The 25,273-nt window shown below is 57.2% G+C and overlaps 1 protein-coding gene across 9 annotated transcripts in view; it reads left to right on the top strand.

The window, feature by feature from the left end:
• The window catches only part of CSNK1E (casein kinase 1 epsilon), a 32,678-nt gene extending 7,888 nt beyond the window's left edge, over positions 1 to 24,790 (top strand). Inside the window, exons 1-12 of one of the 9 annotated variants that reach the window (XR_013179296.1) lie at positions 2,271 to 2,387; positions 5,698 to 5,785; positions 14,077 to 14,187; positions 14,312 to 14,460; positions 15,789 to 16,017; positions 16,655 to 16,825; positions 17,555 to 17,703; positions 20,736 to 20,796; positions 21,541 to 21,733; positions 21,854 to 21,993; positions 22,758 to 22,827; positions 23,668 to 24,790. Coding sequence is in view for 4 of the 9 variants with exons in the window: in XM_077168822.1 (XP_077024937.1) it covers positions 5,710 to 5,785; positions 14,077 to 14,187; positions 14,312 to 14,460; positions 15,789 to 16,017; positions 16,655 to 16,825; positions 17,555 to 17,703; positions 21,541 to 21,733; positions 21,854 to 21,993; positions 22,758 to 22,790 (1,251 nt within the window). In the remaining 5 variants the exon portion in view is untranslated. The other 8 variants (XR_013179299.1, XR_013179298.1, XR_013179295.1 and 5 more) reach the window with 8 other exon arrangements.
• The last annotated feature ends 483 nt before the right edge of the window (positions 24,791 to 25,273 follow it).

Here is a 25,273-nt window from a genome sequence, read left to right as displayed (position 1 = left end):
TTACACTTCTTGGGTGGGAGTGGTGAGGAGCTGGGGAAAGGAAGAGCTAGGACCACGTCCTTGAGGAGGCCTGTGAGACTTCAGGGTGGCTGGTTTAGGGAGGGGGGGTTCCGAGGGGGCAGGGGAGCTGTTTCAACTTGAGGGTGAGCCAGACCCTAGTTCAAATCTGAGTGGTTAATGTATGCCCTTCGCTGAATGCTGTTAGGGGCTGAGTTTCTTATCTGTAAGCAGGGGAGAGATAATGGCCTCTCCTAGTGCCTAGTAGATGCTGGAGAAATATAAAACCCTTCTTGGAGAGAGAGGGCCCATATTTGGGAAGCACGGTCAGGTTAGGTTAGGGGTGGTGAGAACAGGAGGACAAAGGTGCCGGGGTCCCTTTGCCCTCTGGCCCCAGAAGTCCCTTGTCTCACACAGGGCACCTGCACCCTGGGCGCTGGAAGCAGAAGACTCAGGCATAGGGGCAAGTGATTGAGAAGGGACGAGGTCTTCTAGGACAGGGTCCCACTTGGGTCCTCCAGGGGAGAGTCACAAAAATGAATAAAAAAGACGATGTGAAGAAACAAAAGGATGGCCTCTGGACTCAACCAAGGGGAGCAGCTGCTGCCCAGGCCCACCCAGTGTGACCAGGACCAGAAGGGAATCTGGGCTCAGGGTTGCCAGATCTCCCAAGGCTTCCGGAGAAGCAGGAAAGATAGATTTTTAACATGAAATCTCCCAATTTTAAGACATTGGGAATCAATGAACAAAGCAAAAGAAAGAAGCAAACAAACCAACAAATAAAAAATACCATGCAGGTCAAAGAAAGCCAGTCGCCTTGGCCAAGGCAGTCTGGGGAAGGTCCCAGGGTGACTGCTGCAGGCTTCTCAGGAAGAAGGCTCTTCCTCATTCTTCTGCTCTTAGAAATGGACTCCAGAAAGACTTGCCTTCCTGGGGACCATTTGGGAGGCCAGAGTGGTCTTGCTGTGCTGTATGGTCCTGGGCAAATCCCTTTCCCTCTCTGGGCCACAGTTTGCTAGCCTGTGAAATAAGCGGATAGTGTGTGACTAAGTCCCTTGGGCTCAGGGAAGATGCAGTTATCCTGGAAGTGACTCTTCCCAGGAGACATGTTTCCGGGGTTGGATGCAGTGTGCTCAATGTTTTGTCTGCCCACAGTCACAACTGTGTGTCAGTGTATGGGTGTCATAATTTGGGGCTTCACGTGGCACAGTGTAAATATCATCTTTCTAATAACCCTGCTCTGGAACCTTTCATCGGCTTGTCCGGAAGCCAGTAGGAAGCTTTAATTAATTCTGCCAGTGACCTGGAAAGGGAGGGGTCATTCTCCCATTTTGCAGATGAGAAAAACCCAAGCCTGGAGCCGGGAGGTGACTTAGCTAAGTTTGAACTGCTCAGGACCCTGATAGAGCAGTGTGGGGTCCTTCATTCAACAGGCAGATGGGAAGCCCTGGAAAATGAAAATAGGGTTAGGATTTGGGTGTCTGCTCGGCTCATAGTTTGAGCCTTTGGGAGAGGAAGGGGAAAGAAGAAAAGGGTCTTTGCTACCTCCCTGGCCTTTTGTCAAAGTCCTGCCATCTCTTGCTATCCTGTCAAATTCATTGGCCCCAAATCAACGTAGCCTGCTTTCTCTGGAGCACTCCGAGCCCTGAGGCAGAGCAAGTCCCCAACTCTTTACATTCTTCTTTTGCATTTAGGTGCCCATATCCACTGGCCTCGGGCTGGGGGTGGGCGCCAGACTGTTTAGCTTTGAGCGGAGAACCCAGCATAGAGGAGAGGAGGTTTGGGGTGTAGGAACCCCCGGCTTTTCGGGCTCCTTCCTCTTCCCCTTCCCTTCTACACCCCGTTCTCCCCCCTTCCCCCGCCTGTGCCCCCAAACTGTATCAAGTTCAGTATCTGTGCGTGCCCCCCGGCCCCGAGTCTGAGACCGCGTTCCTGGGAGACGGTGCTCCGGGAGGCTGCTGGCCCCTGGACTTGCTTCCCAGCCGTGGGCCTCCAGCGTGTCCAGGAGCGGAGGGTACGGGCCCTTTAAATCCGCCGGGGCGGCGGCGGCGGGCCGGGGATGACATCAGCGGGCGGGCCCGGGGCTCAATGGGAGCCGGGCAGGCGGGTGCGCGCGGGGCGGGAGCGCGCGAGCCGGCGGCGGGGGCGGGCGGGCAGGAAGGCCGGGAGGAGGGAGGCGGCGGCGGCGTCGGCGGCGCCGAGAGCCCAGAGCCAGAGCCAGAGCCCGGCCGGGCCCGAGCGGAGCGGAGCGCGGCGGCGGCGGCGGCTGGGCCGGGAGAGGCTGGCGCGCCGGGCGGTTCCGCGAATCCTCCGGCATCCGCCCCGGCGGGCCGCCCCCGCCCGCGGCAGTCCCCAGAGCAGCGGCCCGGCACCGGCGCCTTCCCGGCGGGGTAAATATTGGGGGGTCGCGGGCCCGCGGAGGGGCGCAAACCTGGGGGGAAACGGGGCTCCCTCCGCCTCTTTGTTTTTGCTCCGAGAGGGAGGGGAGGGGAGGGGAGGGCGGGCACACGCGCGTCGCCTTCGGGGTATGGGGGGTGGGGGGCAGCCCGGGCGCCGCCCGCTCGGCCCGGCGAGGACAAAGGCGCGGCTGGGGACGAGGAGGAGGAGGGGGGCGACTATTATTTTGCAGGCTTGCCGGGGGGAGAGCCCCCCCAGTCCAGACCGCCTTCCCCTCCCCCAGCTAGACCCCTCAAGGGCTCCAGCCGGTGGTGGCAGCCACCCCGGACTGTTATTTAGGGACGCTGAGAGAGGGGGGTCCGCGACTTGTTTACGGGGGTCCACTGACACTGTGGATTCGGCTTCGCACCCCAAGCCCGGGCTTGTGTTTGTCTCACTGGACAATCAGCTGTGACCCCCCCCCTTCCCCTGGCCCGGGTCTGGGAGTCAGCAAGGCTGCTCCTGCAGGTTGGATGGGGGCGTTTTGGGGGGGTAGTCACAAGGCCACCGATTTTGTGTTCCTTTGTGGAGAGAAAGAAAGGGGTGGGGGTTATTTATCACATCAGATTCTCCCATTTCTGGGTGTGAGAAAACCATGTTTTGCAAGTCTCTATGGAACATGAAACTATGTTTATGTCTGGGTATCTTTAGAGAGAGGATTCCCAAGCTCCTCGGAACATCACATCTCAAATGAGGGGAGCCCCCTCCCCAACTTTCCCCTTAGTTTTCTTGCATATTATGTATATCTTTTGTAGTAATCGCCCTCCTGGAGAAGGGAAGACCCTGATTTGGGGAGGGAAGGGAAGGGGCTAGAGTGTGGAAGCTGCTTCATAAATGCTGTGCTTGGGTCTCCTTTGGCTTCCTGTCCTGGTTGTCCCTCAAGTTTTTATTTTAATGGTGCAGGGGCGAAGACCCCTGGCTGTGACAGGGCACGGAGTAATTAACACACAACGCAAAACCCAGAACTGCCCATGTGCTGGTTGGTAGTGTGTCTTCTTTTTTTTTAACCAGCTGAAACTCCTGAATCTTCATTTCCGCCTTTAAAATTTTTTTTTTAACTTTGTTTATGGCGCGCCCCCCTTTCAACCCCTGGGAGAAACAGCGAAAGACCTGGAAAGCCCCTCCCATCCCTGAATAGAGCCTGTCTTCTCTGGGAGGCTTTGGGGGCATGGTGATTTGGGGAGTCTAGAACAGCCTGGGGTGGGGGGGCGGGGGTGGGGGACACTGGATGGCCTGGGTGTGAGCCTGGAGCAGTGGTTGTTTCCTACAAGGTGGGGCAGGGCAGGCACCCTCTCGCCCCTTCTCTGGTGACAGCCCCATGAGTGGGGAGGGGCTAGGGGGTCATGTGCAGTGTATTTATGTAAGACACCCAGACAGAGGGCACGAGTATTTATATAACCCGGTGTGGGTATTTATGTAATATAGGATGAGAGTATATTTATGTTCCTTTCCTAACCTGTGGCTTTCCCCACTGCCGTGTGTGGTCTCGGAATTGGCGTTGGTGGAAGATGAAGTGGGGGTGGGGGCCTGAGTGTGTACACACACCCGGCTGCTCCGGAAGGGCCCCTGCGTGTGCCTGCTCTTTCTTCCCTGCCAGTGTACACACTCAGGAAGCAGGACGGGGTGGATACATGGGATGTGTGTGGGTTTCCTGCAGATGTGGAGTATGGTCTGCTGGTGGCGGAGGCACCTCGGCCAGGACCAGCCGGGCGCGTGGGCAGAGCCTCGATGGAGAGTGTGGCTGGCACCGGGTAGAGGCCACTTCCTCGTGGCTGTTGTGTGAAGGGTTGTGGCGGCTCCCTCTGAGCCAGGGGCTGGGGCTGGTATGGCTCCCCTGTTTCTCTTCCCATCTCGGGTCTGGTTATGGCATGGGAAAGGGGCAGGCGGGTCCTTGTGCCTGGCACAGCTGGTTTTCCATCTTCCTGCCTTACCTTTGGCCCTGGATTGAATAGGCCCTGTTTGAGAGGGTGGGAGGCCGCCAGATGGGGTGGCAGGAACCCTCTCTGGGTCCTGGGAGCGTTTCTGCCACTGACGCTCTGCTGGGTGCTTTGGGAAAGTGGGGTGACCTCTAGGCCCCAGCTCCCTGCCTGCAAAAGGTGTGTCTCCTCCTGATGATCTCCCACTCTGGCCCTGTTATCAACACTGAGCTTCTAAGACCCCCTCCCCCATCTCACAGTTCCTGTTCCCTCCCCTTCCCAGGCCAGAGCACGGGGACCCCTACCAGGGGCTTGATAGGCTTAGGGTCCCCAGGGTGGATCTCTGGGAGGAGGGAGGTCTCACTTCCCTACCCCGCCCCCAGACCTCTCCCACTGAAGCTGAGGGCTCAAGTCCAGACCCTGAGTTTCTCTGCTGGGCCCCTTAAGGGCTGGCCTAGGAGACCTGCCTTCTGATCTGGAAGGAAGCCAGCCCCAAAGAGCCCCTCCAAAGAGGCAGGTGCAGAGAGGCTGTGTGAGGCTCCAGGTGCCATGATAGAGGGAGATGATTGGAAGGCAAATGACCTGGGGGGCCCTTTCCCCCTTTCCTGCCCCTCCCGTTGGGTGGGGGAGGGGGCGATGAGCGCTCTTTCCTGCAGAGTCTGCTGGAAACTGATAAGGTCTGGGGTCAGGGGTACTAGGGGAGACCAACCAAGCCCTGGAGGCCTGACCCCCAGTTCTTGGCTCTAGAGGCCTGGGGATGGGGCAAGTGGTCCTGGGACCCAGTCGTTTCAGAGGCCTAAAGGGGCTGAGGAGCTCCTTTGGGGACCTTCCCTTCACGGGGTCCTTCCTTCCCTGGAGATTGGAACTTGCTGGTGGTTGCCATGGTAGCACCCCAGGATGGTGAGCGCCTGCATCCCCCTCGCCATCATCCTTTGTCCTTGGTTTTCCTCTCAGGGTCTCTGCCCACTGTGACTAGCTTCCCTCTTGAGAGGCGCCTTTTGGTGGGGGGGGCCCTAAGGAAGTGTCCCCCCTGAGGAGAGGCTTGCTTGGCTGTTTTCTCTTGAGGCTTGTCCCCAGTTCTACCTTCTGTCTAGCTGAGCTGAAACCTGTTCTAAACCTGCCTCTGCCTTCCCCAGATGTGTTTGAGTTTGGGGCATTGCCTACCTGACACCTGGTTGCCCCCAGGGAAAGTGAGGCCAAGCCTCTTCTTGGACGGTGGGAGGGAGAGTGTAGGTCTCCTGGGTTCCTATAGCTTTGCCTAGCCTTGAGGGGATGGGGGTGTCAGTGGGTTAGGCCCCCATCCCAGCTCCCCGCATCTCTGACCCAGGGTCTCTGCTTCCTTCTGCAGCAAGAGTGAATCATGGAGCTACGTGTGGGCAACAAGTACCGCCTGGGGAGAAAGATCGGGAGCGGGTCCTTTGGAGATATCTACCTGGGTAAGTGTTGCTGGTGCCAGCTGGGTGGTCCTGGAGCGGCAGACAGCCCTGGGGACAAGGAGGAGGAGAGAGCCCAGAATTTCAGGATTGGAGGCTGGAACTCAATGCTGTGGCTCCGATGGCATGTTTTGATCAGCTAGCCCTGAGTGCCAAGCCAGATGAGAAGGAAGCTGCAGGCCAAGGAGCTGCTGTCCGGCAGACAGGGCGGGGGCTCCCACTTGCTGCCGGCTGGGCAGAGGAGGGTATTTTTAGCTCTGATTTTCAGCTGCAGAAGACCTGGGTCTCCAGCGGGGCATGGGAAAGCCTGAGCCGGGTCAGCGTGCCTTGTCCCTTGTCTCCTGGGAGAAGGGTGCTGGTAATACTGAGGAGAGGCGCAGGCTGCTGCTCGCCCCCAGCCAGGCCCCCTCCTTTGGTCAAGTCTCCTGCAATTCACCCCATCCTGGCTTTGGAATGATGCAGGTGCCCCCAGCGACCTTGGGGGCATCTGTTCTCCTTGATTGAGGAACCCTTTCTCTCCGGATGTGCTTCCTCTTGAAGGTCTGAATGTGCTCTGATGTTGTCATTTTAAACAATTTCACTGACATCTCACCCCTCCCCTTGGCTTGGGAGAAATGAGATTTGTGCCTTTGAATGCCACTTTCTCTGGTGGAGATCAGCTGGTTGGGAGCACAAGAGGCAGTGGGGGGGTCTTCCTTTGGAACTGGTCTGGAGGATAGGGTTGGTAATCCTGGGTTGGAAGGTGGGGGCTTGGAGTTGTTAGAGCTGGGTGGCAACCCCCCTGGGGTTTGTCCTTATTTCTGTCCCTGTACAGGCAAGACCAACATCTCTGCCTCTGTTTCCCTCCTCAGAAAATGAAAATAAATTTCTGTCCTGGGCAGAGAAAAACGATGAGTCAGTGTGCTGTGTTCATTAGTTCAGAGCTTGGGGGTTTCTCTTGCCTGGTGGACAGGATGGCCAGGCCCGTGGGGGGATCCTGAGTGAAGGAGACACAGTCCCTGTCCCCTCAGCATGGGTAGCCCGCCTGCTCCCCACCTCTGCCCAGTGGGTGGGGACACCGGTGCACCCCTGAGCACTTCCCTGGAGCTGGGTGCCATGCAGGGACCTGTCTGAAATGTGCTCTCCCCTCACAACAGCCCCCAATAATGGTGCTGCATTTTCCCCATTTCACACGTCAGGAAACTGAGGCGTGGCAAGGTCAGGTGGGTCTCCCCAGGTCATTCCATCTGAAGCCAGAAAAGCCCGCCTTTATCCCCACAGTCCTCTCTGTGTGTGCATGAGGATGTATTTCTGGACCTGGCTTTGTGTGGCTGAGGGAAATCACACGACTGTCCTGTGCCTCAGTGCCCCAATTTGTAAAGTTTACAGGATGCTGATGACTGGCCATTCACAGGGTTGTCATGAGGCATGGATGATACAGTGGATGTGACGGCAGCTCGTAAACTTGTAAAGGGCCAACCAGACGTGCAGCTCACTTGCTCAGTGCTTCCCTGTAGACTCCTGGAGCTCACAGCCAAAGGAAACCCAGTGCAAGTTAGAGCTGGTTGGGATCTCCACCCACTGTCCCCAGCACCCAGCCCCTGGCTTACCCACAGTGGGTGTTCAGCAAAGGCTGCTCAAGGGAAAGAACAAGGAAAGGGGCCCCACTTCCTGGTAGAGTAGAAAAAGGTTGGGATTGGGAGCAGGTCTGTGATCAGGTCCCCAGTTACTCCTCATTTGCTGTCTTTCTCTGGGCCTCAGTATTGTCATCTGTGAAATGGAAGCCCCATCTCTTACTGTTTGGGATGGGTGTAAAGGTCTTACTTTTCAGGATCTTGGACTCAGGACTAAAGTCTGGGGGCTACTGGCTCAAGCCGAAGGCAGATTCTTGTCCATAGACACCCAGTCCAGGGTCCTCTTCTGCCAAAAGGAAACTGAACCCCAAAGACGGGGAGGGGGCAGTGCAAGGTCACTCAGAAAGTCAGTGTTCCTGGGTCCCATGGTGGGACCTCCCTAGGGGCAGGGCTTCCTGTTTATCCACACAGATAAGTAGTTGGTTTTACAGACTGGGTCCTGATTAGCCCTGCTTTTTGCAGGCTTGGAGTAAATTTGACCTTGGTTTGAGGGCTGGTGTTTCTTTTTACTAGCTGTATGCCCTTGAGCACCTCTGCCTGCCTCAGTTTTCTCATCTGTAAAATGGGGGTCGTGCCTGCCAAATTCTGAGACTGCAAGAAGATCCCTGGGTGTGACCCAGCAGTAGTCCTTCTGTGTCCCCTGTGCCCCCAAAGCCTCAGTGTTGGTTGGCTGCTACTTTCAAAAGTCTGGATCCTCATAGGCCTGTTTTGTGGGTGAGGCTGGTTGGGGGACACGTTCTCCCCTGACTGTCTAGCCTTTGTTGGGGGCAAGGGCCTCGGGCCCTGCTCTGCCAGCACGGTCCTCGGCCTTGCTAGTGTGGGCTCCATGGTGACTGCAGGGCCTTCCCAGCTGGCCTCACTGGCACCCTTTGTTCAAAGCTCTGACCTCACTCTTGTTGCCCATACCTGGGCCAGGCCTGACTTCACATGGCCCCTGCAGGTGGGGCTGGAGGTGGCTCCAGGCTCTGCTTTCCAGGACTGACCAGGGCCTGGCACGTTGTGAATAAGGCTGCAGGCCTCCCTGTCCCCTCCCCTGGCATCATGGTACAGCCAGGGCCCTGGAGCCCACGTTGTTCAGGGTCTCGTGTTGGCTGTGTCAGGTCCAGTGGCATCCAGGCCTGTGCCTATGCTGCCCCTACCCAGCTGGGCAACTTTATACCTCTTAGGGTCTCTGGTCCTCAGCTCTAAAAGTGGATGCATGGGGGGGGTGCCAGTGCTCCCCCAATGTGTGGTTGGGGAAATGAACATTATTGTGGGGACATCCAGGGCTCCAACAGGTGGGAGCCAGAACTGCTGCTGCTCCTGCAGCTACTGGTGCTGGGGTGCTCGGGCTCCCGTTTCCTGCCCTCCAGGGTGGCCAGGCCCCTGAAGTGTCCATGTGTCTGTGTGGGTGTCTGGGGTGGGCCTGCACATGAGGCTGGTCACCCCCATCCCCACCCAGAACCTCCCAAGGTCCCTGCCCCTCTAGGACTGACCCACACAAACTGTCCACGTTTATTTTCCAGACTGGTCGGCCCCCCCACCAAGGCCCCCCTGGCTAACTGGTGGGCCACGTTCTGTTCCTGAAACTCGGCCCTTCTTCCCTGTGGGGCTCCTCTCCAGCACTCCTAGCCCACCTGCTCCCACATACAACCTCTGCCAGGAATCCTTGCTTTGCCGTTCCCCTCCCTGACTAGGAATGGGGCCCCTGCCTGGGGCTCCCCTTCTGTAGGCCTGCTCTGACAATTTTTACATAGTCCAAATTAGTGCCACTGAAAGCAAGGGGAGCTCCTCCGGGGCAGTGCAGCCCCAGCTTGTCCAGGGCTCCATAGATATCTTTAGATGGAACAAAGGAAAAGCTGAGAATCAGAATAGAGAAAAAAACAGTTTTGGGAAATAAATTTCAAATCCTGGCCCTGTCCCCACCAGCTCCGTGTGACTTCTGGCAAGTATCTTAACCTCTCTGAACCTCATCTCAGCCATTGCAAGAATTGAAATCACAGAAAAGTGGTGGTTTCCTGTAGAATTCAGAGGCAGCCGAGGATCCCAGTGGTGGTGGGATGGGGCTGTTGGGGAGGCTGAGGTTTCCAGCACACTTTGCCTAACAGCTTGAGTCCTTGGGGAGTTATCGGGAGTTAGGTCCTCTGTCCTTTGACATCTCAGTTTCCATGATGAAACACAAGCAGCAATTCTCAGGACGGTGTAAGGGGGGTTCAGGGGGATGAAGCACTCCTTCTGCCCTCCTTCTCCCTGTCCCAGGGAAGGCGGTCTTCCCAGCACCTTCCCTCTTTGCACGTATCTGCTAGGTAGTAGTGCCAAACCTCGGAAATGTTGAAATGTTGAAATGTCGCACAGTCAGTGCCCCTCCGTCTTGCCTGCACTGCTGCAGTAGCCTCATCTGGGGTCTCCCTCTCCCCCGCAGCCCCTGTCCAGGCCCTCATTTTCTTTTTTAATTGAGATGACGTTCAGGTACCATAAACATGTTAAAGTGTACAGTCCAGAGACCTTTAGTACATTCAGATTGTTGTGCAACCATCACCTATCTCTGGTTACAAACTGTTTTCATCGCCCCAGACAAACACCCCATACCCATTATAAGCACTCCCAGCCCCTGGCGACCCCTGATCTGCCTTTTGTCTCTATGGATTTGCCCATTCTGGACATCTCATCTAAAAGGAGACTTTTGTGACTGCCTCCTTTCACTCAGCAGAATGTTTTCGAGGTCCGTCCGTGTTGGAGTGTGTCGGTACATTGTCGTTTTTGTGGCTGAATCATTTTCAATTGTGTGGATCAGCCATGTTCTGCTTATCCCGTCACCTGAGGTGGCCACTCGGGTGACTTTGCATCTGGCCCTTGTGAGCATTCGTGTACGGTGTGAGCGGCCGTGTCCGGGCCCTGTAGTGTTCGTTCCTTGGGCTGGAATTGCTGGCTCCTATGGTAACTCTCTAACTTTTGGAGGAACTGCCAGTCCTTTCTAATACACCAGTGGCTCTCATCAGGGAGCAGATTTGGCCTCGCCTGAGGACATTGGTAATGACTGGAGACATTTTTGGTTGTTAACAAACAACACGTAGGGTGGGCGCTAGTTGCTTCTGGTGGGTCAAGGTCAGGGATGTTGTGAGACGCCCTCTGGTGCACAAGGAGCCCCTGCCAGAGTTGTCGACCTACTGTGTCAAAGCCGAGGAGCCCTGAAATTGCACCCCCACACCTGGCTTCTGGACCCTTCCTAGCTGGCCTCCGCCACCCCCCTCCACTGTTATCCTCAGCTCAGCCCACTCTACCTTCCCCACACCCTCCCTCCTGAACCTGGCCTGCAGGAAGACCCCCTCCTTTCCCTGAGGGCAGGTTGTTCCCTCCTCTGCTCCACCTACCTGGCTCATCACCAGCCCAGGGACCAAGCTGCCTTGTCCTCATCACACCTCCCCTTTGCTCCACAGTGTGGGGTGCCCTTGTAAGCGTGTTTACACGTCTGATGGGTGGGGCCCTGTTGTCCCCAGTTACTGATGGAGCAGTGAGTCCCCCAGCCCGGAAGAGGGTTGGGGCTCGAGCAGCTTGGGTCTGCAGCCTGTGTGCCCTCCTGCCTGTTGTGCCTGCAGCTGGGTGGGGGCAGGATGGGGCGCAGACAGGGGGTGGGCTGGGGGGTGGGGGGAACGGGGCAGGGCTGGGGCAAGGGCTGGGGGTGGGACAGCACCAGGGGCCCAGCAGCCCAGCCCCTCCTGTGTTGGCAGCCTCACAGTCCCACAGACGTGTGTGTGTGTTGACGAGGGTGGACACTCCCAAGGCACTTTCTCTCCCTTCCCTTACTGGATTTAGTAATCTTTCTTTATTAAAATGTAACAAGTGTACGTGGTTTAACAATCACAACACAGAGGCATTATGCTGAGTGAAAGAAGCCAGTCATGATCGACTCCAATATTGTATGATTCTATTTGTGTGAAATGTCCAGAAAGGCAGATTTGTGGAGACAGAAAGTAGGCTGGGGGAGGGGGTTGTGGGAGTCACAGCTAGTGGGGGTCTCTTTATGGGGTAATGCAAGGGTTCTAAAAGCAGCGGTGGTGGTGGTTGCACAAGTTTGAATATACTGAAAGCTGTTGAATTTTAAACTTTAAGCAGGTAGGGTCTATGGTGTATGAATTTTATCTCAAAGGAGATTTTTTTTTAAAAAAAAACAAACATAATGAAAATGTCATGGTGACCGCCCCCCCCCACCTCCACCCCAAACCACTTAGTCTGTTCTCAGGGATCTTTTGGGTGTTTCTTTACGTTGATACAAGCAGTCAGGAGTCCATACTCTTCCCTCACTTTTATTTTCCACTGAAATCAAAGTGTAGAATATATACTGTTCTGTACTTCGCTTTTTCACTTCCTGTTTCTTGGAGATCTTTCCACTTCTGTAGAGGGAGAGCTTCCTCATTCTTTTTCCATTGTATTCCATTTCATGGATGGGCCATTATTTATTTCACCAGTCCCTGAATGGTGGCCTTTTGGGTTGTTTCCAGGCTTTGGCCCCTGCTGGCAGTGCTGCACGGACAGCTGTGTGCATTGTCTTGTGCCGGGCCAAGGTGTAGGGTGCCTCCGGAGGGGAGCTGCCAGGCCCGGGGCAGTGCCAGATGGCCGTCCTGGAGGACCACACCCACCCGCACTCCCCACAGGCCAAGCCGGGCCGGATTGGGGGACTTTTACCTACGTAGGTGAGACGTACATGGTCTCTCCTAATGTTACTTTGCACTTCTCTTACCAGGAGGTTGAGCATCTTTCTATATGAATAAGCCATTTGTACTAATGACTTCTTTCTCCATTCAAATCCTCTGCCCCATTTTCCTATTATGTCTTTGGACCTTTTCCTATTAATCTATAGGAGCTCGTTATAGATCAGTGATGGCAACTTTTTGCAAATATGTTTATCTCGTGAAGTTGTTTCTGGAGTTGTTGCCATGTAGAAGAGGTTTTTCTGGGGGTGGGGAGGGACGCTTTGATTGTTGTTTTCTTGTGGCCTCTGGATTTTAAATCAGGGATAAAAAGAAGCCTTACCACTCCAAGCTTCTATGGCATTCTCCTTTCTTTTCTTCATTGGTTTAGCTTATTAAATGTTGAGTTGATACAGAAGAACATACATGAAACATGTGCACAGGATAAGGTGTCTCTATCCCTCCCACCACCATTCAAAGGAGGGGGCATGTTGTCACCCCAAAGGGCCTTGTGTCCCTCCCCTGTCCCATCCCGCTCACAGAAGAACACCTGTCTGACCTAAGAGTGTTATCACAGGCTTCTCTCTCCACACATATGTTGTTTAGTGTTGCGTGTTTGAAGTTGATGCCAATGCAGCCATGCTTGCTGTTACCTGCCACTTGCACCTTTACTTATTGTTCAGATGCTGGGAGCACCCAGGCCTCTGTGGGAGCACCCTCCATGCCTTCCCGTAGCTGCTCCTCTGGCCCCTGTGCTTGCCTGGTCCTGAAGGGCACATACCTGGGAGTGGAGTTGCTAGGTCAAGGGTTTGTGCGAGTTCAGCTTTACTAGATAAACCAAAGTGGTTTTCAGAGTGATTGAGCCAACTTACATGCCATTTTATTTTATTTTATTTTTTACATATAAACCTTTGTTCCATTTGGGATTTTTCCTGGCGCATGGTGTGAGATATGATGTTTTTTCTCAGGTGACTAGCCAGTTTTTCCCAGGATGTTTATAGAATAGTCCCATCCTTTCCTCTGCTCTGAGGTGCCTGCTTGATCTGTCCTGAATTCTTCCCGTGGTTGTGTCTCTCTCTCTGTCCTCCGTAAGGGCCGCCTCCCTGTGAGCCTAGCATCGGCCCTCCATCTCAGCCACACCTGGCTGGGAAGCTGGGTAAGAAAGCAGGATGCCCTGTGGATTCAGGCAGTTTGGGGACTTCTTTAGTTCTGGGTTGGGCCAGTATTTCCTTACTCAGAGCCCCCCAGGCTATGGGTGAAAATCCAGGGGTGGAGTCGAGGGGAGGTGGAGATGCAGGCGGGACCATCTTCCTGAGTCCACTCCTTACTGCACGTCCCTGTGACCTCGGCCGAGTCTGCTTTCTCCTGAAAACTCCCTGCCCCCACCCCCCACCCCCAGTGGTGAGAATCTGATGAGGCATTGGGGGAGGGGGCTGGGTGGGGTGTGTGGCACCATCTTTGAAGGTGTCAGCACCAATGTGGCTGGGCGAGGAGGGCCTGGTCGCTGTGGTCCAGCAGCTCAGGCTCGTCCCAGGGTGCCTGACACCCGTCCCAACTGAGCTCCTTGCCACCAACCTTCCCCCGCCACCCCTTTCCCTCCCCCACCTGCAGCCGCCTCACCTGACACACCTGCTGATCTCACCTTTCTCCAGCTCTCACATCTTCGGTGACTCCACTCTCTAGGGTGAAGTTCAGTCCCTTCACCTTCGTGGCTCTGCTCCACCCCCCAGCTCCTTCTCCCGCTGGCATCTGCCTCCTGTGCTTGTGGCTCTCTGACTAGTCCATAGCTTCTCACTCCTTCCATTTGCACAGGCTGCTGCTGTTTGCCCTGTCCTGGGTCAGGTGCCCGCTCTGCTCCCCTTGGACGCAGAGCCGCACCCTCTGCCTCCTCTCCCACCTCCCCGGAGAGGCCCCGAGCTCCTCAAGCCCCCCAGGCCTCAGAAATGCCAACTGGGGAGCCTGGGGCTATCCTGTCTGGCCCTGGGTGACCCTGGTCCCTTGCTTCCCCCGGCAGGTGCCAACATTGCATCCGGTGAGGAAGTTGCCATCAAGCTCGAATGTGTGAAAACGAAGCACCCCCAGCTGCACATCGAGAGCAAGTTCTACAAGATGATGCAGGGGGGAGGTGAGGGCCAGGGAGGGGTCCTGGAGGGGGTGTGTGCGTGTGTGCACGTGTGTGTGTTCACCCGGGGAGCCACCGATGGGCTGGGGTGCGGCCGCCCCTGACGGAACCCGCTTCTCCCTGCCAGTGGGGATCCCGTCCATCAAATGGTGCGGTGCCGAGGGCGACTACAATGTCATGGTCATGGAGCTGCTGGGGCCCAGCCTCGAGGACCTCTTCAACTTCTGCTCCCGCAAGTTCAGCCTCAAGACGGTGCTGCTGCTGGCTGACCAGATGGTGAGGCCCTCGCCTGCTCCCCCGCTCCCCCAGCTGCCCCGGCCAGGTGACTGTGGGCCCTGCCGGGCCAGCCGCTTCCTTCCCAACCTCTGCTTTCCCATCTCACTCCTGGGCGCCGGATGCCAGCCCTGCCTGAGCCTCCTGAGGATGCCGGAGGAGGTTGGGAACCACAGAGACATAGAACAGCCTGGTTCCTGGATCGGGGGACTGCGAGTGTTTGTTTAAAATGCAGATTTCCAGGGCCCAGTTCCAGACCTGCTGAGGGAGGCTCCTGGGGTAGGCCTGGGCTCTGTCCCACCTACCTGGGTCCTGTCCCTGTGGTCACCGCACGTGAGCTGCTGGCTGAGCCTCAGGCGCCTCCCGAGTGCCTCCCCTCGCCTGGTTGCTGTGGGATAAATGAGAGGCCGTTGGGTGCCGTGGATCAGGCCTGGGCCCATTTGTGAGCACCTTAGATCCTAAAGGCCTTTGTGAACATGAGGGGGGACAGTTTTTAAAAATATGCAGTCATAGAATTCAGGGCCTGGAATGGAGCACACATTATCATGCAGAGGTTTTAGTCTTGGTCTGCAGCTGGTCTCCAGAAGGGCTGCAGGTGCCCTGCATGTTGGGGTTAAATATGTATGTACAGAGGAGGGTTGTCAGATTCTCCCTGTGTGAGATGCAGAAAGGGTTCAGGAAATACCCAGCCTTGTGGAGAAGCCTTTGATCTACAGAAGCCTGAGGCTCAGAGATGGGAGTGACCTGTCTGAGGACATGTTGTATGCATATGCTCGTTTGAGTTTTTTACTATTATTTAAAAGAAAGAGAAGGCCTGTTGCATCCACACTTTTGGAAGCCAAGGCATAAGCTCTATGGCTTGTGTCCCTTCCCTATCATCCTGCCTTAGGCTTCCGTGATACTCTGTCTGCTGCTGCCCCCACCCCCACACTTTCACTGTCAGAGCAACCTTTGAAAAGGCCTCTGACTGGCTTCCCAAGTTGTGTGAGAGTTTGGAGCCAGGCAAGCAAGGCTTCCGTGAGGATCAGATGTTCTTCTGGCCTTGTCTTCCTTCTCTGAATCTTGTTGGTGGCTTTCCTAACTTGCCCTCTTTCCCCATCTAACAGTAAACTTGGTCAGCTCCTTCAGAGTTCACCTTGAACATCCCCTCCTCCAGGAAGTCCCCCCTGACTGGTTCTTTGAAGTTGTCTTCAGTAGTTTTAGATGGGTCTCGCTTCCCAGCCCCAGGCAGGGACCGGGTGTGTGTTCTCTCTGGCCCTGGCCCTCAGTGAAGACCCCTCAGTTGAACCCTTGCTGCATGTCTTGTTGTCTTCTCTGCCCCCCACTCCCAGATCAGCCGCATTGAGTACATCCACTCCAAGAACTTCATCCACCGGGACGTCAAGCCTGACAACTTCCTCATGGGGCTGGGGAAGAAGGGCAACCTGGTCTACATCATTGACTTTGGCCTAGCCAAGAAGTACCGGGACGCCCGCACCCACCAGCACATACCCTACCGGGAAAACAAGAACCTAACCGGCACTGCCCGCTATGCCTCCATCAATACCCACCTGGGTATCGGTGAGTGAGACAGACCTGGAGCAAAGTGTACCCGTGGGCTGCTGGCCAGGACCCTGGCTCTCCAGAGCCCCCACCCCATCTGCCTCCAGGCCTGATTGTTTCCCCCAACTTACTGTGAGAGCTGTGCTGTATCGAGCACCTGCCAGGTGCCAGCCAGGCTGGGCCCTTCGTGTACATTGTGGTCACTCCCACAGCAGTCTTGTCGGGTGGGTGTTGGTGTTTCCCCATTTTTACAGGTTGGGAAACACAGGCTCAGGGATGTCACACAGGCTGCGTGAGGTCGTGCAGCTTAGGGAGTGCCAAAGCTTGCCTTTGACCCCATCCCTGTCTACTGCCAAAGCTTGTGCCCTGTCTGTGGGGCTGCTACATGGTTGCTGAATCAACAAGTGCCTAAGCTGGAAAAAGTAGGCCCAGATTGAGTTGAAAAATCTCAAGCCACAGGCCCCTTTTCTGTAGAAGGAAATACTCACATAATAGTGCCTGCTTGTAGTAGGATTCCAGAAGCCAAAATGTGTTTGGGGAGATGAGGAGGAGGAAAAGCGGCCCATGCTGTGCGCCCAGTGGGGGCTTTGTTCCCTTCAGTCAAGGAGGACATCCTGGAGGAGGAGTCCTGACTCCTGGCCCTGACTCTCTGCAGAGCAAAGCCGTCGAGATGACCTGGAGAGCCTGGGCTATGTGCTCATGTACTTCAACCTGGGCTCCCTGCCCTGGCAGGGTCTCAAAGCAGCCACAAAGCGCCAGAAGTACGAGCGGATCAGTGAGAAGAAAATGTCGACGCCCATTGAGGTCCTCTGCAAAGGCTACCCCTGTGAGTAGCCCCGCCCTCTGGTTCCCCGTCAGGTCGGAGGTTAGCCTGGGACCCCTGGGCTCTTTCCAGCAGGAAGATGCAGCCACACAAGGCCTATCTCGGGCAGAGCCAGGCGGCCTGGCCGCTTCCCGCCTGGCCATCCAAACAGAGCAGTCCTCAGGCCACACTTGGCCTCACCTCCCGGGCCCTCCAGCCCCTGTGCTTCTGAGGAGGAAGGGGAAGTTTTCCTCCTGTTGCTTAGGTCCCACTGGGAGTTCCTACCAGCTCTTGAACATTCTCTGAGTGTTTGACGGCTGGTGACCGGCAGAGTCTGTGATCCCTAGAATGTCTGGTTAGAACAGGTGAGGGGCTGTGAACTCGCTCCTCTAGCAACAGTGCGCCCAAAGGGGCTCCTGCTCGCTGTTCACGGGGCTCCGCAGTCACCAGGTCTTCAGAGGCTCTGCGCACTCAGCGTAGGGTTTTATCACCAGAGGGGGCTGACAGTTCTGTTCTGTCTTCATCTTGCTACCTTTTTTTTTGCTTGGGCAAGCCCCGGGAATTGAACCCGAGTCTCCAGCATGGCAGGCAAGCACTCTGCCACGGAGCCACCATTGCCCTCCCCATCTTGCTCCCTTTTAGATGATAGCACATATGGGGAAGTGGCAGGGGGAGGGCAGGGAGGTGCTGGCTGCTTGGGGCCACGGTGCCTGGACCTCACGGTGGCCTGTTCTCTCCTCTGCCGTCTGCCAGCCGAGTTCTCCACATACCTCAACTTCTGCCGCTCCCTGCGGTTCGATGACAAGCCCGACTACTCCTACCTGCGCCAGCTCTTCCGCAACCTCTTCCACCGGCAGGGCTTCTCCTATGACTACGTCTTCGACTGGAACATGCTCAAATTCGTGAGTCACCTGGAGGCCAAGGCGGGCTCGGGGGACTGGTCGGGGCCGGCCCTGACTCATAAGGCCAAAGTGACCCGGTGGCGGGTGGGGCTCCCGAGTAGCGGGAGCTATGAGTTGGACAGTGTACGTGACCTCACTGGGGTCCCATGGCCCCCGCGCTTCCCCCACCCCACCCTCCGCAGTGCTGACAGCGGGCACCGCCGTGGTCAGCAGGGACTGGGCAGGGTGCGGCCTCCCACCAGACCCAGGCAGGCCTGGCTCATCCTGGAGTCCCTCAGTGGGGCATGGAGGGCGCTGGGGGGCACCCCAGCTGCCCTGATTGTTGCCTCCACCATCCTGCTCTTCCTGTGCTGCCTGCCCCTGGCAGCCGCCCCCACTGGGGCCTCTCTAGCCAGCTTGGACCCACTCATGGTGGCTTCTTTCTTCCTGGTGATGGGACCCTGGGTCCTGCTAGGCGCCCATTCTGTCTCTCTCTTTTAAGAGACCTGTGGGGTGGGGGTGGGGAGAGGCGCTCATCCACTGTGCCTGGAGCTCCGGAATCCGTGAAATCGTATGTCTCGTTTCAAATCTCTTCTGGAAAAGGGGGCTTCCTCGAGTCAGGCTCAGCCCCGTGACAGAGAAGCCATTGCACCGCCTTGTCCCTGCCCCCGTCCCTGTGCTGGGCCCACAACCCCTCACACATACTGGTAAGGACCCACTGAGGCTCAGCCTGTCCAGCATTTACCACTTGGCCGGGCACGTGCAAGGAGCTGAGCCTCTGCTGTGCTCTTTCTGTCCCTTCCAGGTGCCCCGCGCCCCTGGGCACCCGGGGCCCTCCAGATAGGTCCATGGAGGAGGTGGAGGAGGTGGAGGAGAAGTACCCCCAAAACTACTGGCCTGTGCTCTGGACTCTGGGGCCCCAGTTCACACCCTGTGTGACCATGCCCGTGGGGCCAAGCCCCGAGGCATCCCTTGGGATGGTGACAGTGAGACCCCGTTCCTGAGAGACGCCAATGCTGTGGAGGACAGGCCGTACAGGGTCCCTGCCACGGGATTCCTGGTAGTGACCCAGGGCCTGAGGGCCAGGACAGAGCCTGGAGGAGGGATGACGTCTGCCACCCCAGTTCCTCGGCTAGACCCTGGCGGCAGCCTATGTATTGAACCTTGAACTCATTAAATGCCTCCCGTGCTTCATCCTGGTGTGACTCTCCTTTCGTGGCAGTGCCCTTGGCCCACCCAGCCAGATGCTCCGGACTGAGGCCTTGTGTTCCTGGACGCTGAGGTTGGCACACAGGCCTCGTGCCCTCCTCTTTCTGGTCTCAGACAGAGACCTGGGACTGTTCGCTAAGGAGGGGGACAGAGGTTGGGCAGAAAACGGGGTGAAAGAGCTCAGGCGGAGGCCTCTGCTGATCTCCTCTCCAGGCCTAGGGCAGGAGTGCCCTTTCGCCCCCACCTTCCAGCTTGAAGTATGGCTGAGGGCCCAGGGCCCAGTGGCTCTCCCTGCCCTGGGGTATCGCTCTGGGTATTTGGGCACTGGGCTCTGGACACTTGCTCATCACATAGAACATCATTCCTGGGCCTGGGTCTGTGATGGGCTTAGCCGTTGAGCTCACCACTGCTCCAAGAATGGGCTTTATATTCTTTAGACCTGGGCCGTCCAATACGGTAGCCACTGGCTGCCCACGGCTAACTTAAGAAATAGTTGCATTTGCCACATTTCAAGTTCTCAGGATCTGCAGTGGCTCGTGACTACCTCATTAAACAAAGCAGACAGGAGCATTTCTATCATTGTAGAAAGTTCTTTGGGGCTGTCCAGCTGACAAGGCCTTTACTTCTCAAGCCGTGCCAGGCATGCCCTACTCCCCACCGTTCTCTGACTTGAGTGCCATTGGACTAGATCATCGGGCACCTGTGCCACGTCTCCACCATGAGGAGCTCGACCGTCTCTGTAGGACATGCAACAGGAACCTCCCATACCCATCACCCTTAGGCAGCTGCCCCACCCCACCCTACCCTGGAGGACGCCTTCGCCAGGACCTGCCAGCTCCTGTCCCCATGCAGGCACCATGGGGGGCATACCCTCCCCGGGAAGGAACCTGCCTTCTGACCAAGAGCCTCCCTCCCGGCAGTGGCCACCACCACGCAGAGCCTCAGAGAACTGGGCACCACTCTTGGCACACGCAGCCCGTGTTCCAAGGTCCAACCAGCCAGCGAGGAGGACGCAGGACACAGCCAAGGACAGAGGGGATCTTTGTGTGACCTTGCTGCTGACCTTTTGTCTTCTTGTGGACAAATAAAGGCCAAGAAGGCGCCCTAGTGTGTGTTTCTTGAGGCGTTGCTTGGGTGGGACAGAGACATGGAGAGTGGCTTTCATGTTCTCCTGCCTCGGGGGCTGGCATTGGCCCTAGGCCCGCTGGGGTTACAAAGGGCGGGCCTCCATCCTCCGCCCCGCCATCAGCCCCAGGGCCCTGCGTCTTTGACCAAATGACTTAGCGCTCCCGAGCCTCAGTTTCTCTCACTAGGAGCAATCATACCTGCCTTGCAGGGCAGTCATGCCCCCTGCTCACGGGAGGTGTTTAATAAATGGATGCTGTAACTCCTGTCACCTGGGTTTGCTGTGGTCCTGGCTAAACCTCCCTCTGCGGCCTGTAACTGGTATGGGTGGGAGCCCAGGTGAGGACCCAAGGGCAAGAGGTAGAGCTCTCTTGGTCCCATACCTATAGGGACAAGAGGGATTTGGGGTTGTGGCCTAGGGAAATCTGTCCTTGGGGTACCCTCTTGGGGTACAGAATGCAGAGCTGGGCTGGGTGGCAGAAGACTAGTTCAGTGCCAGCTCTGGCCCTGAGCTGCGTGACCCCAGGCATGTCACGAGGCCTCGCTGGGCTTTGGTTCCTTACTAAGTTTCCCCTCGTGGAGTGGCTGAAGAGTGAGGGCAACCCCCAGTCTATTTGCTGAGGGCAGTAGGGCCTCCTGGGCTAGTCCCTGGGGCCGCAGGTGCCCTCTGTCACCCCTGAGCAGGCCTCCAACTCAGCCCTCAGCTCTCTCCTCCACAGATGCAGCCCCCCTCATGCCAGCCCCCTGCCCTTCCCTGTGGACGGCCCCAGGACCAATTAGGTAATGCGCTGCTCCATCCTCTCTACCCTCTCTGGGCCTGTCTCATTTTCTCCTGCACTGGGCGGCAGTGGCTGGAGGGCAGGGCCCTAAGGCTCAGGATACCCCTTCTGCTCCAGTCTTGCCTGCTGGGCCTCTCTCCTCCATGGTGGCATGAAGCCTCAGTTCTCTCGGTCCCCTGAGCTTCTGTCCCAAGCAGGCAGCATCTCTGTTTCCCCAGGCCTCATGACTGTGGTCTGCACAACACATGTCTGGGCCTAGCCTTCTCCCAGCTCTGTAACTTGGAACCTGTTCTGTCTCCTCACTGGGCTTCGCCTTATACATCTGATAGATGGGCTCTAAATACCTACCCTGCTCGGATTGGGCGCCCTGAGAAGCCAAGGGCTCTCTCTTCATAGGGGGCCAGGGCCAGTCCCAGCCCCAGGTTGGGAGGGCCAAGGGAGGCCCCTAGCCATCCTGGAGACATCAGCCCTCCCACCTCCGGCTCTAGCTCCTGAGAGAGGGCAGACTGGCCTCCCTCTACCTGGCAGGTCCCTGCTGTCTCCTCCCCCGGGCAGTTGTGTGGTTTTGGTTCTCTGTGCTGCAAGGCTGCGGGCCATCTCCAGGCCTCTCAGGGCTTGAGATTCCTGGTCTGTGGGGAGGAGGTTAGGCCAGAGGTCCCTCTTCCCCTGCTCTGCTTCGTGGGGGTGCTGGGTTCAGAGTACCCTGGCCTCACAGAGCTGACCGGCTTCTCTTCCCACTCTGCAGGGTGCAGCCCGGAACCCCGAGGACATGGACAGGGAGCGGCGAGAACACGAGCGCGAGGAAAGGATGGGGCAGCTGCGGGGGTCTGCGACCCGGGCCCTGCCCCCAGGCCCCCCCACAGGGGCCACCGCCAACCGGCTCCGCAGTGCAGCCGAGCCCGTGGCTTCCACCCCAGCCTCCCGCATCCAGCAAGTTGGTGAGCGGGGGTCCTCGGATGGTGGGCTGGGCCTGAGGGGGGCCAGGTGGCCACGGCCTTGGACAGGGCCTCCTGTGTGTGTACACGCTGAGGGTGCCTTCCCCCTGCCTTGGCCTGTAGGCAATACTTCTCCCAGAGCGATCTCACGGGTCGACCGGGAGAGGAAGGTAAGCATGAGGCTACACAGGGGAGCGCCTGCCAACGTTTCGTCCTCCGACCTCACTGGACGGCAGGAGGTCTCCCGGATCTCAGCCTCACAGGTGAGCTGCCCCACGCCCCCAGCCCCCCAGCCCTGTGTACGTCACAGCTGAGCAGGCACCCCCATGCAGAGTCAGGCCTCCCATCCTTTGTAGTAACTTTAGAGCAGGCCTTTTGTGTTGAGCAGGCACTTGGCTTCATTTAATCCTCTGAGTGCTAATCACACCCATTGAGCAGAATCAGAAACTGAGGCTGAGAGAAGTAATTTGTTCCAGCAATTGGTGGAGCTAAGGTTCCAGCCCTCACTGCCAGGGGCCCAGCCTGAGCAGGCACTGGGGCTTTAGAGGGTCTTGGGCTGCTGGCCATCAGGAGAACCTTGAGTCGTGGGCAGCACTGACCAGTGCAGGGTTGGAGGGTTGGTGGGGTCCTGTCCCTCGCTGCACTCAGAGGCCCTGTTCAGGCTGGGAGAGTTGAAAGCCGTGGCTGCCCCAGGGCAGGTGTATGTTAAGGTGGTGGGGGGGGGTCCCTGGCCACCTGGCTGTGTTGGGGGTGTCTCAGTGGGCTACAAGCTGTGAGTCTGGCAGTCCCAGAGCAAGTCCTCCTCTGGGCCACTGATTTGGGTGGTCTGCAGACTTGTGTCCCCTCTGGGCCACATTCTCCTTACCTGCAGAGTGGACATCCTGGGGCCTGTGAGGTCACATACCCCTTGCCCTGGCTCAGAGGGGCTTGGTAGGGGTGGGTGTGGGAAGGCATGCCAAAGTGCTGCTGAGGAACCTACCTTGAAACTTACCACCCCAACCCTCCATCTCCCTCTTCCCCACTGAAGACAAGCGTGCCATTTGACCATCTCGGGAAATGAGGAGGGGCCGCCTTCAGACCAGTGTTTGTTTGCTTAGGTGAGTTTACCCCTGCTGCAGTTGTGACAGAAACACCCATAGCCTCAGGAAGAAGTAAGTGTGTGTGTGTGTGCTGGGAATGGTGGCACAGGCATCTCCCAAACCAGGAGGTCTCAAGGAAGTTTAAAACCTGGGGGACTGCCCTACTTAAGGATGAGGCCCCCTTGGCACAGACCTGGTCCCACATGGGGCTAATTTCTGCTGGAAAACCCTTTCCCTGCCCTTGGGCCAGTCTTCCATTCCCTTTAATGTATTCTGGAAAGGTGGTTCCTAGCAGAGACAGGTCATGGGCCTCCCCAGGCTTTAGCCCGGTGTGTCAGCTTGTGGGCCGCTACACGAGTTAATTCATACAGAGCACTTAGAGCAGGGCCCTGCTGCCAGGAAGGCCCTTGCTGGTTTCTGCAAGCCCAGGAGAGGCCCCTCTGGGCGGTGTGAGCTGGGTGGGACTTCTGTGGACGCGGGGCCTTGCAGCACTCCACAGCAACTCCCCAGGAAGTATGCACGCTGGCAGGCAGTGGTTCACATTTCCCGGGCTCTGCCTCACAGCAGGACAGCCTGAGTGTGATTCACTTTGCAGAAATTCATCCCACATTTAGAGCCAGGACATAGAACAAGGCTTTCCTCTCTCCTACCCCAGGCCCAGGAGCCAGGCAGTCCCTGGCAGTGGGGTGAGAGCCTGTTTCTTCACATGAAAATGGAGAGCCTGCTGTGCACTGGGCCTGGGGACGCATGGACAGTTTCTCTTGTGTGGTGAATGGGTGGCCATAGGCAGCTGGGCCCTGGGGTTCATGGGAACCCCATGATCTGCACCTAATCTGTCTTCTCTCTTCCCCTTCCTAGTGTCTTCACTGTATTTTCTTTTAAAAAAACAAGAAAAAATGGAAAAAAATCAGAACTAAAAAAAAAAATACCCAGCACAAAACTGATGATGGATTTTGTTTGATTTTTATTTTTTGGCCTATGGCAAGAAGATGCAACGCCCTCACCACCGAGGATTCTTGTGCCCTGCCTCCCCCACCGCCTGCAGCCAGGCTGTCCGACGCTGCCCAGAGCCGGCTTCACCTGTCAGGTGCCAAGGCCTGTCCCGGCCCCGGTCCCCCGCTACCACAGCTGCCATCCCGTGCCCCGGGCGAGTGCGCACTCTGCCGGGATTGGGCGCTTGAAGGCAGCTCCCCAGCGTCCTGAACTGTCTGCAGGAGACATGCCCAGCCCCAGCCTGTGAGGCGGTGGCAGCTGGGGTCCCATGCTGGATCTTTTCGGTGTCCCCCGAGCGTCTGGTCCTCCTTTGCCTCTTCACAAAGACCCTGCAGAGTGGCCGTGAGGTGGGCGCCCAGCCGCCCCCAGAGTGTGTGTGTCTGACCCGTGTTTCCCGGGCAGCAGGCGCCAGGCCCCACCCCCAACAGCACATGGGCTGGGCTGTGACCCCAGTGGCCCTTGAGGAGGGGGCGTGGAGGGTCCTCTCCCCCCACCCCCAGGCTGTCCCCAGCCCGAGACGGCACCATCCCCACCCTGTCCCTGGTCTCAGCGTAACCTGTAATCCGTGGAGCCCACTTCCCGAGAGCATCTGACTCTTGGGTTGTCAAGTCGATCCCCTGGTCCTGCTGGGGGGTTCTGCCTCCCCCACCCCTGTCCCGCCCCAGAGGGCACCCAGGGACTGGGCTGGGTGTTGGGTTTATCCATCCTTCCTAGTTAACACACATTTTTGTTTTTATTTTATTTTCGTTTGTTTTCTCCGTGTATTTCCTAATTTATTTACCTTTGTTTCCCCTTTCTTTTCTTCTTCTTCTTTTTTTTTAATTAAAGATCAAAGCTTTTTATTACTTTGTAATTTAAAAAAATCTGAAAAAAATACTGAAGAACTTTGGGGGGAATTTTGTACTTTTTTCCTGTGTAAATATTGGACTTTTTTGAGCTTTATTGTGGTTGTTAATTTGAGGTAATAAAGTAGAAAAGGATAAAGTGATGTGGGCAGCTGTCTGTCCACCTCTTTGCTCGTGGGGTCTCCCCTGGCAGACCCGGCCTGAGGAACAGGACCCCCACCCTCGGAACCGGGGTCAGGAGGGGGGGCGGCTGCGCCATCCTAAGTCTCTGACGCCCACCCACTGCTGGGCGTGTCCTGGGGCAGTGCCTCAAAAACGAGTGGGGTGCACATCCGGGCCTCCTGGGCAGTTTGCTGAAGCCGCGCTGGGGGGCGCCGCGCTGACCCGCGGAGCGCTAACTGCTCACGGCTCACGGCCCTCGGCCCTCGCAGGAGTCCAGTGAGGCGGGTCCTGGCCATTCCTCTGCTCTCGGTGGGGCTGGGGGAACGGGAGGTGAAGGGACTTGCCCGCGGCCTCTCAGCTCCGGGACTGGAGCTCAGAACTCCGGGAACGAGGGCATTGGAGCCCCGGAGCTGGTTCTGATCCCAGCAGAGCCTCAGAGACCCTGCCCGTAGCTGAGCCTCCCT

Source organism: Tamandua tetradactyla, chromosome 7 (assembly GCF_023851605.1).
Source record: "Tamandua tetradactyla isolate mTamTet1 chromosome 7, mTamTet1.pri, whole genome shotgun sequence".
NCBI classification, from domain to species: Eukaryota; Metazoa; Chordata; class Mammalia; order Pilosa; family Myrmecophagidae; genus Tamandua; species Tamandua tetradactyla.
Note: the sequence above shows the minus strand (reverse complement) of the source record. Positions and strands in the feature narration are given on the sequence as shown.